General features: G+C 36.9%; 1 protein-coding gene across 2 annotated transcripts in view; it reads left to right on the plus strand.

Moving 5' to 3' along the window:
• The window catches only part of chchd6a (coiled-coil-helix-coiled-coil-helix domain containing 6a), a 56,837-nt gene extending 49,655 nt beyond the window's left edge, over nt 1-7,182 (plus strand). For both annotated transcript variants that reach the window (XM_043225214.1, XM_043225215.1), the window contains one exon: nt 6,857-7,182. In XM_043225214.1, the coding sequence (XP_043081149.1) occupies nt 6,857-6,880 (24 nt within the window). In that variant the 3' untranslated portion in view covers nt 6,881-7,182. The remainder of the gene's footprint in view (nt 1-6,856) is intronic.
• The last annotated feature ends 7,723 nt before the right edge of the window (nt 7,183-14,905 follow it).

The raw sequence follows: 14,905 nt of genomic DNA on the forward strand, positions 1-14,905 counted from the left end.
ACCAGACCAAATGCAGATGGGGGAAGCTGAAACTAAAATATTTTTATTTTATTTTGCAATATGTGCATAAACCTGACAACTACTTCAAGTGCGCCATTTGGGCATTTGTATAAGATATATATATATATATATATACTTTTATATATATAAAAAAGCAAACAAGTAGGCCCTGTCCAGATTTACTTTCCATAAAATTAACTAAAATTAATGTAACGTAACATAATTATTACTATTATTTTGTAATGCATTACTTTTGAAAGTAACTTTATGCAATAAAAAGCCAACTAATTGTGTTATTTGCGTTACTTTTTCATGAGAAGTGTTACTATGTAAATTTAAAGGTAATGTGTACTAATTACTTGAAAGAATATGACATTGCTTTACTTGCTTTGTTACCCACAACACACTTTAGGATCCATAACATACATTAGCCTTAGCAAAAAATAGGAGTTGGTAATTTAATTTCAGGCATGTTTAAAGTGTAATTCACACCAAAGAAAGCTTTTAACCACAATGCATTATTTGAGATGTGATGAAAATTACACAGTGGTGAAAATGGTCATGAAAAAATAACAAAATGGCAGAATTACCTTTTGATACATATAACCACTGTGAAATTATATATATATAGTCTCATATTGTTTATTGAGCAGGTTGAAAATGTAGAGTTTCCTCTTGCGCTTCATAGTTATAGTAGTTACGTTGTATTTTTGGGAGATTTTGGAAGTGTGTTTCGTTCTGTTTAGATGAGACCTTTTTTTTTAGGTGATGATGTCATTAGATCAAGGGGCATTTCTAGCTTTATGTCCAGAGATGAAAAGGGCAGGGGTCATGCATATATTCGTTCTTCCTCACAATGTCCTGTCACACCAGACATGATGTAGTGGCCGGGGAGCTTGGGGTCACGAAACCCGCCTGACCTTTTGTGAAAGAAAGTAACTGACATTGTGCTTGTGTTTGAAAGATAAAGTGTGCGTGTGTGTTTCCGGCTTCCACATGTTCTGATGCTCTGAAGAGTGCAGTCTGTTTCAGCATCAGCTTCGGTTGTATGAACAACTGCCTAGGCCTATTCACACAACAAATGGAATAAATGTTTGTTGGGGACAAGATTTAGAACAGAAAAAGTAGGCATAAACCAAAGCATTGGTAAAATATTTTCTATACTAAGGTCTAGGTTTTGTATCAGTAGGATTTTTATTTATTTTTATAATATATATATTTTTTTTAAGAAGTCTCTTATGCTCTCCAAGCCTGCATTTATCTGCTCAAAACTACAGTACAAACGGCAATATTCTGACTGTTTACTATTTTAATACATTTAAAAATGTCATTCATTGATTTATTTTTTTTAGCGTCATTACTTCTGTCACATTATTCTTCAGGAATAATTCTGATTTACTGATTTGCTGTTCAAGAAACATTTCTTATCAATGTTGAAAAGAGTATTAACGGTTAATATTTTTGTGGACACTATGATCCTTTTTTTTTGTTGATTAGCACCACCTATTTTCACGAAAGTTAATTTAGTTTTAATGTAGCCTGATGAATATTCATTACGCTTTTGGTGTGACTAGACCTTTTGTTGGCTATTCGTTTCGCGTTTTAGTTTCACATTCAGTTTCAATAGACCTCTAAAGTATTTTGTCCAGGTTGAAAAAAATTTACATACCTCAATGAAACTTCCTGCCTAATGAAAGGTGAAGTGAGAAAGAGGTAGATCAGCTCTTATCAGGCTCATTAAATGTCTTATTCAGGACGTGCTTTATGCCAGATGTGTTGTGGAGTACTTCCTCTCGCATATTTGATTACCCGTGTCTATGTGATTTATCTGACGCCGGAATGAAAGGAGCAGACAGATCAGAGAGCAGCACATTCCAAGTTAAAGTTAAAATCAGCAGAACTTGCTCCTAGATTGAACTCACTGTCGCTGCTGGCAATTTCTTTCTCTTTTTTTCCCCTCATGTGCTCTGCTCATTGCAGAGTTCAGAGTCTAGCTCCCTCTCGGCCTTGTTTGTTTGTCTTGTTTGATCGTTCTTCTTCATCTGCTTTCTCTTGTTTGCCATCGCAGCGACAGCAGCTGTCTCTCTCTGCCCTTAATGGAAAGGGGAGTTTAGACAACACCTCAGAGAGGAAAACGAGACACTGGCAGCAGCTCACGTCAGCCCGACTGTTTCTGTAGGTTACATCACTTTCTTTGGTGGACATCCAATTTGCTATTTAGGTTCATCAAAGGTACCCAATGCCCCAACAAAAACCAACTACTTTTTAAATTTGGGTTTTGTTAGTTTGTTAACCATGGAGCTGCATTCACACATCGATCTGATGGGTTATATTATACTTTTTTATTTTATTTTGCTTTCATTTAAATTGTTTTATTAGCGAATTGTATTAAATATATTTTATATAGATAAATGTCTTTACTGAGCATTAAGTTGAATATAGAATTTACAGCTTTTATGCTTTATCGTTATAATATACTTATTGTGCTATTATACTATAGTGTTATTATGCTGTATGTGTGTATATATATATATATATATATATATATATATATATATATATATATATATATATATATATATGTGTGTGTACACATTTTAATATAGATTTGTTCTTTCTTTGAGTCTTTCTTTGTGCCATCATACTGCAGTTTTTTGTTTTGCACGAATAAAATCAATCTCACTCTGTAACTCTTGACTCATTTACACTTAAACTCTTTATTTCTTGCCAGCAATCGTCCTTCAGGCATTGTGCATTGTGAGGAGTCCGTCACAGCTGTGATATTGATCTATCAGCTGTCTTATTTGTGTTATACGTTTCTCAGCTCTCAACCTTTATGACACCCACTCCTCACCACACAGCCATCAACCACAGGTCAATACAGCACATTGGCACAGTTGGTGCGGTCGGTGTTCCTCGGGTCTCAATGTTGGGCCTATTGTAATTATCTCTATATCCCACACTCTTATTTCAGCCTTCCCTCCACCACCAGTTAGTTCCCTGTTTTGATCCAGGAGGTCCTCAGGAGGGTTATCAGAATTTGATTCTCTGCACAAACACTGGCTTTGGCTTCGTTCGACCACAGGGAAAGACAGTTCAATCGATAAGGAACTGAAACATATACAAGCCTGCTCAGCTGACAGTGGCCTTGTGCAAAAGCTGGGGAAGGCCACCGCTGTGCAGCTTCTTTGTGATACTCGGTTATGTAGGTTGTGTTACTTATAGAGAGTGTGCTTTAGTAAATGAAAAGTATATTTCTTATGTACTGTATTTGAGTGCTTTTATGTGTGGCGGGTTGAAGCGATTTCCTCCCCCTATTTTTTCTTTTGTTGCATAAAGGTCACATTAAAACACCTCGGCAATGTTACACCATATCTTATAGGTTTCTCCTACATTTTATGTCCTAAAATATGGTTTCATTGGTTTCAAAAATTATACTTATAAAATATATAATAATTATACTTTAATATATTAATATTCTATATAACTTAAATGTAAGCATTCTTCTGTATGTCTAGTGTTGGACTGTGTTAGTGAGATTGTGGTGAAAGTGAGTTTATTTTTTAAAAGTCCAAGTCCAGGGCCAAAGGTGTCCATAGTTGAAGAAACTTCTATTCATGTGTGTAGGCTACATCTTTTTCATGAGCTCTTCTTTTCCAAAAACCCTTAACCCGTCCAGGAAGCCAATTTTACCATGCACAGTAATTGGTATCAATGCTGCAGATTTCCTGACCCAGGCTGATTTGTACCTCTGGGTTGAAAAACATAAATCCTCTGAGGTTAAACTGGCCCTTGGTGTTGCTGACAGGTTGCGTTAATTAACTTCCACTCTCTTCGATTGCAGCATCTTTGCTTTGTCTACATGTATGCCGAAGAGCTTCAGAGGTCAAGGCCAGCATTCAGAAATAATAGTTATGTGGGTTGCTTTGAATCTGAGTGATGTCATTGCAACGTCCTCCCTTTCGCCTGATTCTCTTTGTTTCCCATTTCACCTCCCTCCTCTTCTCATGCCCTGTCCTCCCTCCATCTCCTCCTGCCCTCCTCCCTGGCACACACCCACTGTAATGTATGGAGCACCTCTGAATGACTGGAATTAAGGGCCCTGACCTTTAGTGGGTGATGATTACCCATGCAATGTAGTCCACCCCCTCGCTCGTGTGGGCCCCAGCCCCATAGGCAGTGATGGCGGTGACTACTGATTTATTTTTTATTTTTTTAAATGTAAACACTCAAAATATTGTTTTTGGCCAAGTTTTGTATCATCCCTGCAGGAGCATCACCTAGTAGTTGTGCTTGTGCTTTTAAATAAACAGTGGAGGCTACATTGTGGTTTTAGACTTATAGTTAAGATATATGTATGTAGGTTCATGATGCCAGGTACCCCAACATGGTTCCAGGGCATTTGGAAGAGAAACAGGCCGTCAGCATCACAGCTTCTCCACCATACTTCACAGTGGGTATGAGGTGCTTTTCCTTATACCTGTTTTTTTTTCCTGCAAAACCCACTTGGAGTGTTTGTTGCCAGAGTGCTCTATCTTACTCTCATCTGACCAAAGCACGTGGTCCGAGTTGAAGTCCTAATACAGACGTCTACGTTTAGGCGTCTATGATAGTAGGTGAGAGAAGGCCTTTTCCTTGCATGCCTCCCAAACAGCTTGTTGGCATGTAGATAGCATCTGATGGTTGTTACGGAGACTTTGTGAAACCAAGATGCCACTCTTTTATCCTATCCGTAAACGTGAGCTTTGGAGACATTTTTTTACTTATGAATTCTGAAGGTTAAGACACATCTAAATAGGGTGTTCTCTTGTCTTTCCCATGTTAAAGAGTGGATAAGAGAAATAGGCCTTTGTGTCACATCATATTTATAGCACAGGGAAATAGGAAGTCATTCATTACTAATGAAAGGTTTCGATACTCAGATCAACTTTAAAAACTATAGTAAAAATTTAAATAAAAATTGTAGAAGCTGTTAGGGGTGCCAATTGACCTATCAGTAAGCCCAGTCCTCCTTAGTTACTGTTGCTACCTCGTATAAAACCCTTTTTGTCATTTACAATGACAGCTGCATTGTGAAAACCTTGTCCAATGATGTTTTTGCACATTTTTGGACACAGAAGTCCACTAAATGGGAATTAAATACACCATGGAGTTATTTATTAAATACTTATAAATACGGTGGATAACTGGAACCGAGGATTTACAGATCACCATGCAAGCAGAGCAGTCTCATATTACAGTCGGTCCTCACAATCAGGAATTACAACATTTAGGATCACCACTGGACTCACTGACATAAATGTATCGCAGGGTTTAACATGAAGTGACAGCGTTGACCTTTGTTTGTGTTTTTGACCTACATTGTACAAGACGCAAGAACAGTCCACCTTTAAGTTTGTACATTAGCATGGACTAACATTAATGTCTCTATTTTTAATGTTGAAATTTGAAAATTGTAATTTAATGTGTAGGACAATCAGAAAATGAAGGTTTTTGACTTTATTCTATATTGGATTTAGGTTGAATGCTTATGCACATTGAATGCTCTGTTTTGTTCTGATTCAGGAAATTCAATAAAATAAATTGCATTGCTCATCCTCTCAGGATACAAGGATTAATTTATTTTTAATAACCATTATTTCCTAAATGTCATGCATTAAGAAATGTTGTGTTGTGATTACAAAATAAAAGATAATAAAATAAATTGTCAAATTAAACCTTAAGAGGGGTCATCAGACACCCATTTTCCACAACTTGATACGATTCTTTAATAAAAAGTACAACAACATACTCGGATGAAAAATTTCGTAGTGTAAAAATAAACTATTTACCTTATCCTTACCTTACCTTATCAAAACCTTAACAAATCTGTTCACAGCAATCCATTTTGGTGCATGCTGCTTTAAATGCTAATGAACTGCTAAACCCGCCCCTTTTTTTCGTGGTGTTATGATTCATTCTCATGACACACTAAACCTCAGCCACATTCATCATTAAAAAAGCATACTAGCACATTATTAGGAAATGCGATTTCCAAATATATAATTAAAAAACAAACTTCTTTTGTAGGTAAGGCTGGATCACAAATAGTGAAAATAGATGCATTTATGTAAAACATAATCCACTGTGGCTTAGATGTCAGGAGTAAATGGTGATTTCGATGTTTATTACTACATCCAACAACAAGGCACCTCGATCTCTTAATTTCAGTAATTCTTGTCTGCTTCTGCTTTGGCATCCAAATAACGCTGGACCGATGACTCAGGGCAGATCTGTGACAAAACACCATCTTTGTATAATTCTGGGAGAGGCCTGCCAAAACTGTCACATTGTCCAGAATCGGAGAATAGCTTGGTCTGAAACTCCTTTTTATATATATATATATATTAAACACACACACAAACACATACACACATGCACTGGGTGTTCAAACAACATCTAAAAATAAATTTTGTGTGACCTCTTTATTAATCATATATATATATATATATATATATATATATATATATATATATATATATATATATATATATATATATATATATATATATATATATATATATATATATATATATATATATATATATATATATATATATACTTTATGCAATTAATTAAGCTATATATATATATATATATATATATATATATATATATAATATATATATACAAAGCAAGCTATATATATATATATATATATATATACATATATATATATATAGCTTAATTAATTGCATAATGTATGCATAGTTTTATAAAAACGCATTGTAATTGATAAACTATTAATTGCATTGTTGTAATGCTATTAATTTACATTAGACTATTAAATGTCTTCATTGTCTCTCTTTCTGAACAGAATCTGTTGGTGAATCACGGATAGAGAGCAGCTCATCTGTGTGTTGGGTTTCACGGGCCGCTTCATCTTTAGCCTCTCCATCCAATTACATCTGATTCCAGGACTCCGAGTCGCACTCCAGTGTACTGAACAAGCTTCATATTACAGGCCACTATGAGTATTTCATTATCTGTAACAGTGCTGAGAATGGGATCATAGACATGCAAGGCTTGGTTTTTATAAGAGTACACTCAGGAAATCCTGATACTTTTATTTGTCGGGATTTTATTTATGGATTGTATTTTGTCAAAAGCATATCTACATAAATGGATAACTGTCCAAAGCTGGTCCTGCCTTTTGTCTTTTGTTTGCCTTTTTCAAACTAAATCGGTCTGTTGGTAAATTAAATTATGGTTTGTTAAACATCACCTGTATGAAATAGCCAGTTAAAAGCATAGATCAGCAAAAAAAATAGCATATTGTAATTTTTACTCCTCCTTATGTTGATTATAAACCATGTGCTTTTTTACGTAATGTAATGTAACTTTTGCTCGTCCTGTTTTTACAACGGTTTTTAAAGTAAGCTTGAAAAAGTTGTTTTGCATTTTTAATCAAGAAAGTAGGGAGTTACACAAACACATAAAAGCTTTAAAAGAACTTGGGAAGTCAATAGTCATAGTTCGTAAAATATTATTATTATTATTTATAATGTGATTAACGCAATGATATAAATGATATATTAAATGATATAATCACAATTATTACTATACATGTAACAACAATTATAATTTTTTTAATACTGTTTAATGTTATATATGATATTTAAACTAAATAATAAATATTATTACTGTTGTTGTTGTTAATATAATTTTTTTCTGTTATATTTTTAATTAAGGAAATAGTGACAGTAATACAAAGATAAGAAAACTGAAAGGACAGCAGCATAGTCAATAAAATATAATAATAATAATAGTTCTTGTTTGTAATATAATTAATATTTATTATAAGTAATATTAAGTAATATGTGTCATATTTGTAATATTAACATAATTATTAATCAATTATTACTCTGTCATAACTAATATTTTAAGTGCTAATCTTACATTAAAACATATGATAAAAAATGATTAAAACTTAATTCATGGATGAGTTATGCCTTTAATCAAATCAAATTTTATTTAAAGATGGCAATATGTTGTGGTGTGATTGAATGTAACCTATTTTTGAAATAGGATAAAATGACTCACAGCAGGAAGAGCGATGAAGACATGATTGATCCGTGAGTAGTGACACGGTTTCGGTGTCATACACACACACACACACACACACACACACACACAGGCTAGCTCAATTTGTTGCTTTTGACATGGTCGGGTCTCCCATGTGAGCTCAAGCAATTATGGTGAGATGGCATCACACACACAACCCTCAATTATCCAGCTGACACACACTACATCTCCACACTCGCTTCAGATGCGCGCACACTCCATGTCAGAATACACACACCTCTCTGTCAAGACTAATAAGGTTCTCAATCCATGCTAGCAGGATTGACTTGGGAATTACCTTGTTAAGAATACAGCCGAGCCGAGGCGGGATGCCTTGTCTGGCTCGGAGGGCAAACGAGGATACAGTGTTTGGGGACAACTCGCGTTTAAATCCGTGCAATAGTCTAAAATATCAACCCGAAATCCAAACTTGTCTTCTTAACCGCTAGACGAGGCTGTCGGACCTTATTTTTTGCTTAAAATCTTTAAATGTATTGCTCATGACAACTGGCCCAAAGCCGGTTCGATGCCCCGCCATTCATCTTTAACGCCGAGATAAACAATAACACTTTGACATGCCTTAATGCTTTAGAAAAATGAAACCGCATGTAATAAGACGGGGCGCTAAAACATACGATCGTGCGAAAAGCTCTAGCACAGGTTGTTCAGACAGCGGTCACACAGAAGTGCCCTGTGCTGTGCGCCGAGGACAAGATGGCAGGCGATAGCAGGAGCGAGGGAAAGGCCAAAGGTTAACATAATAAGTCCTCTGTCATACAGCAATGAGGTCTGACAGCTCAGCCGTACACAGCTTACCTCTCTGCACCTCTAACACGGGCTTTCTGATCTCAAATAATGATCAGAGCTACCAAAAACTATTGAATAGATCTGCCTCTAAAAAATGTTTTAATGCTTCTTGATCCTCCTTTGTGGATGTGTTACGAATTTTCATCCACCAGTGGGCTTTTCATTGATGATATTTTGTGGGACGTGCTGTATTTTCATCTATTGCCTTAATAAATAAATAAAAATTATATTTTCACATGCAATTAATATTAAAGCAAAAAATGATTAATCACAAAAGAACCAACTTGAAGAAGAAATGAATAAATTAACAATAATTTTTATTTTTTTGTGCATGAATAAAAGTAATCGATTTATATTTTATTTTTGCTTATAGGGCATACTGTACTTTTATTGGGCATCACTGATAATAATAATTAGTTTTATTTTGAGCATCACTGATGAGATTTTATAAATGTTATTTTTCTCACTGATCATTTGCTTTATTCGCTCTACCATTTTATTTTTGCATTGTTCTTTTAGCACATTTTTTTTTATTTTTGCTTGCATTTCGTGATTATTTTTCTTTTTTGGCTTGTCTATTTAAGCTACAGCTGTATCAGCATTTTAGTTTTTAGGTCATATTTTGTTCGTTTAGTAATTATTTTAGTTTATTTTGCCTTTTCTTTGTACAATTACATTTTTCCTCGTAGTGTATATTGTGTCCTTTTTGATTGTCAGTAATAACGGCGATTATTATTTCGAAGGGAAAATATGTTCATTTTCTAACGCTAGTATTTTCTTTCTTTTTTTTTTTAATCTTTACTTTATTATATCGGTCTTGTGCGTGAATGAGACTCTACATTCAACTTCCGAGTCATTATTATCCATTCTAGTCGAGTATATTTATACCTTCCCTATACGTTAGAGACGATATAAATAGCGCGTTGAAAATGGCCTTCGAGAGCCTCTGCTGCTGCCCTTCTGAATTCAATTATTCTGAAATTGCACGAAAAAAAAAATCTGCATTAAAAACACAAGAGCGCCGAGCATGTTTAATCAACCGCAGAAGCGAACATGCTACCTTTGTCAATCGTAGCGGAAAGTCTACCATTTCTCTCCTGAGATCCCCTCAGTGTCCATCTGATCTCTGTTGATCCACTCCCTCTGCCTGCCAGCTCAATCTCTGTCCTTCCCGAGCATGTGCCCCTGACATTTGGATTGTGCTAACGGTGGGCCCCGGTGGGCAAACAAGAGTCTGGCTGAGGTTGTGGAGTGCGCTGTTATTACCATCATGTTGTGCGCTCCGTCTCCGATCCGCTCTTCCTCCTCCAGGGCCCGACCAGCACCGACGCACATGGGTTCCCTGCACTGGAACCGCAGCACAACACTGATTTAGAGAAATATATAAACACACCTATCTGACATTACATTACCATACACACACCATCTGTCTCTCACGCTCGCACACGCGCTCACAGCTGACATTTATCTTCAAATACCATGACACTCTTCCTCTTTTATTAGATCCCCTCACTGTGCAAAGATGAGAGTAATTAGAGAGGAACGGCCCCCGCTCTCTTCCGTCCCTTTTTATTGCTTTTCACTCGTCTCCTTTCTTCGAGAGTGAGAGATCTCGTGGCTTCGGATGCCATAATGTCCCCCACAGGAGCACTGCTGGGACTGGAAGAGAGGGGACGCGTCTCACACTGTGAACCCGTCAGTCTCTAGGCTTTTAGATTTTCAACCCCGCTTTTGCCTCGACTCTTTTTAAAACTAGCAAGAGACATTTAGACTTTTGATGCCGGATTTCCTCGTAAAACTTACCGCTGGGTCCAGAAGTCTGAGACCGTATTGAAAACAGGATTCAAAATCTAATTTAAAAATATGAAATGTTTAGGATTTGGGGGGGAAAAAAGCATGATACGTGTGTGTGTGTGTGTGTGTATACGTGTGTATATATAGATAAACAGACATTGCTATTATATTTTATAAATTCCATATTTAAAATAAATTATTTTAAAGCAGGAAAACTGTATAAATTAAATACATAATTTTCATATGGCCATTTTTTTCTGTTGTAATTTTTCTGTGCTCTTTTTAATTATTATTATTATTATTTATCAAAAGGCATGCCTCAGTTGAAATCATGGAACCCTTACAATATAAAAAAATATATATTAATTAACAAAAATTAACTAAAAATTAAACTCTTAAATTCTAAACAAAACGTTTCGAATTTGGAGAAACACACACACACACACTTCACTTATGATGATACTATATGTAATGATAGAAAAGGTAATAAACAAATGAAATCATTTCCAGTTGTGCTTTCAGACTTTTGAACTCACTTTATTTGCACTGATGATAACTGCCTGTAGTTTTCGGCGGAAAAAGTCAGAAATAACATATTTCATACTTATTTCGTCATTTTTTTTGCACCTTAATACCTGACTTCTCAAATAAGTAACATGCCTTGTTATGTTTATTCAGGAGTTTAGTGACAAATGTAAGTGGAAAAAACCTTCCTGCTGTAGTCACAAGACTTCATAATGAGTCCATAGTTTGCTGCTAAGTTTAAACGAAGTATCTCCAAATTTTCTGTAAAGATGTAATCCAGAATAAAACCTGCTCCAAAACACCCACTTCTAATTTCTGATGTAATGTCGGTGTGAGAACTTTTTTTGCTGATCAACAAACAAACAAGGTAGGTTTTGTCCAGTCTTTCACGGTTTACTATTCAAAGTGTAAATACTGCTCTAGAGTAATACTTGATACGTGACACTGATTATTTAGATGGTGTTTTACTGTTATATAAAAAGAACAGTTGTTGTTATTTCACCATAAAGGCATTAACTGTTGTCGGCACATTTACTAACAACCCATAAAACATCGCTGACAACTGCAGCTCTCGTTCTAAATTAACTTAGCATTTCAGATACTCGTATGTTTGGATTACATCTCTACGAGCCTCATTTTAGTTCCCGGAGCAATAAGTCACAGGTTGGTAGTTTCAGTGCCTGCCTGTTCCAATGATATCAGAGCGGTCCCGTCAGATTGGCCTGTTAAGTGGGCTTTTGCTTCTAATGCCTCTCTTATTGCCTTCATCACCATGCTACAGTGGCTTTATTTGCTCTGCTAAACTTCCACATGGTCTTTTAATGGCAGCAGAATTGATTATTAACTGCTGTGACCACTGAAGGTTCTCCAGAGCTCGGGTGCAGAGGGTTGTCCACCATGTGCTGTAGAGCTGAGGTGAGTCATACATTGTCATATACTGTGGCGGCTTGTAAAAATTTAGAAGAGCCTGGTGCACTGGCAGCTGAAATGTCGTGGGTTCAACCTGGAAGATAATTACTATCATCATCATCATGACCAGGAAAATTATCAGGACATTTGGTCAACCATAATAGCATTCCTAACCAGATTTATGCCTGTAATATGAGACTCCTGAGGGGAAACTGAATATTTGAGTAAAAAAAAAACAATTAAGGCAATTTTAATTCTTTCTTCTCAATGCTAAATGTAACACAGTTTCTTCCACTCAGAATGGTGTGCCACAGAAATGAGTTCTAAAACCCTAAATATAATATATAGTAAATATAAAGAACTTCATAAAGTATGTTTCAAACCAAATGTAGTACTTCCTAGATAAAATGCGGTTTTGAGAACAATGGTAGTGATTTACACAAGCTCAAGATATTTTCATGCTCTACAAATTTGCTATCAATTAATTTCAATTGTCCACTTTAGACAATCTGCTAACAGGAAGTGACTTTGCAACTATATGTCAACTAGCAGTTAGTGTAGTATTAGTAGACTGTCTTCTTAATATCGCCTAACACTTTATTTTGATGGATCTTCACATCTTCAGAGAAAATGTGGGGTGGCGCAGAGCCTCTGTTTAAACTTAGCAGCTCATGGATCTCATGCTGATTTTGCTTATTATGCAGGCTTGCGCCTATAGCAGGGAGGTTTTCACACTCATATTAAAACCAATAAGCTTTCGGTATCCCGTGAGTGCGTCATCAAGAAGAAATCTTGGCAAAGTATGAAAAAGCGACTCTTCGACATGGCCCTAGGCTATATAAATGTACCACTGCCTAACGAATGCGTGGAGGATCAATTCATCTTAGCTTGCTACATTAACGCAAGATTACAAAAAAAGGTGGATAGGGTTTGTACAGCTTGTAGATAGTTTCCCCTCAAAGAACTTATAAACTTTAAGTCTGAACTTCATAAAAAGCAATGAATTCAGTCCCACGTTGACATCCTGTGGCACCCGGTGTAATAGGATGTTTGACAGGCAGGTTTCAATTAGCGTGACTGCACGTCTTGTATCTTTTAATAGGAAATCCGCTGCTGCTGTGCTGTGAAGGAGAAAGCTCCACTGCTCTCTGCTGCATCTTAATAAATATATAAAAAACGAGAGAAGAAGAACTGGGTTTCCACAGCAACTGGCACCTGAGTAACGGCGGGGACGAGCTTGAAGGCATCAGGTTAGAAAATGACATCTTTGCATCCTGACGTGTCCGCATTGATCCCGTGTCATACCCAATTACAGCGCGTGCTGTCGTACAGGCATTTGCTATTCAGCACAAGAGCGCTTCTCAAACGACCACAGGCTGTCGCACTTCTCAGACGTCTCAGGAAGTGGATTTAATGAATACCTGCCCCCACCCCGCTTCTTTAGCACCTTTCCATGCACTTCTCGTGTTTACCTCAGTGACAAAACGCATTCGCTTGGAATTCGGAAGCGGCGCTATGATTGGCAGCGTGCAATACTGAGAAATCTCTCAGTAATCTTTAATTATACAACGTATTTATCTTTCATCGTCACAGGGAAATGATCAATACTCCCTCCAGAGCTGATTCCTTATCCTGGTTCAACACTTTGAGGGTTATTTTTTCATGTTTCATGCCTGATTTCATATATTTATAATCATAGCTTGTGAGGAATCAATATAGTCTTTTCTTCCGAGAGAATACGGGGGAATATAACCTATACCAGAAGCTCTCTTGAGGGTTCACTGCAATCTTTCACTCTTATGTTGACTGTCTTGTCCCAATGGATGCACTTGTTTCTAGCAGGAGCCAGCATTGAAGTGCTCTGCAAAACATCTTTGATGCACTCGCAAACTCTGGCCGCACGTCAAACGCTTGTACGCCACGCACGTTTCGACCTGACGGAAACAACCCCGCGAAATCTCAGGTAGGTGCTTGATTCCGCCTGAAATGTGTACTTAGTCTTTGCGCGTCGGAGAGATGCGTTTGAGCACCACACAGTCAGCTCCTCTTTTACTCAGCCTCTTTCAACTGCCTGAACCCATTTTCTGCTTGTTTCGTTCCAGAGTCTCCTCACCGGGGGGAACACGGCCGACAATAGGCCCTAATTAAAGCATGCTGTGGGCTGACAGAGCCCATTCTTCTCGACTGTGTCCCGTTTAAACTGGGCCTCCTTTCCTGTGCCGTCCACACCCACCTTACTTCACTAATTTCAAGTGGAACCGTGAAGGCTTAATGGAAGACCTTGGATGACAGTAAGCAAATGCAACCCGGTGGGTCTCTCAGATTGTTTCTAATTTTGCTTCTGTGTAGTTTAATCTTGAATTAGAGACTTGTGGTTTATAGCTGTGGTCCGATTGCGTTCAGAAACCAGAACTGGTTTACCAACAATTCTTGTTATCAGGTTGCACTTCTCCGAATCAAATGCAGTAAAATAATCCTTGATAGCTGGGGAAAAAGATTGCATTTCCATCATGTATTTACTTTGTCAGGCTGTATTTCACGAGCAAAACAAGCAGCTGGATTTGGAAACTCAGTTTGTAATCAAACCGGACAAAACAAACATCTTATCCTTAATGAAAAGAGTGGGAGGGATGCCAGCTAGACCATTACCAAACCTTTGCTGAAGCCCTTACAAGTACTTCACAAAATGGTCTGACAGATGGGCTACAGCTCAATACCAACCCACAAAGCCACCTTAGTTGGTTTGGTCAGGCACAAACCCCAGCGC

The sequence above is a fragment of the Puntigrus tetrazona genome, chromosome 23, assembly GCF_018831695.1.
Source record: "Puntigrus tetrazona isolate hp1 chromosome 23, ASM1883169v1, whole genome shotgun sequence".
NCBI classification, from domain to species: domain Eukaryota; kingdom Metazoa; phylum Chordata; class Actinopteri; order Cypriniformes; family Cyprinidae; genus Puntigrus; species Puntigrus tetrazona.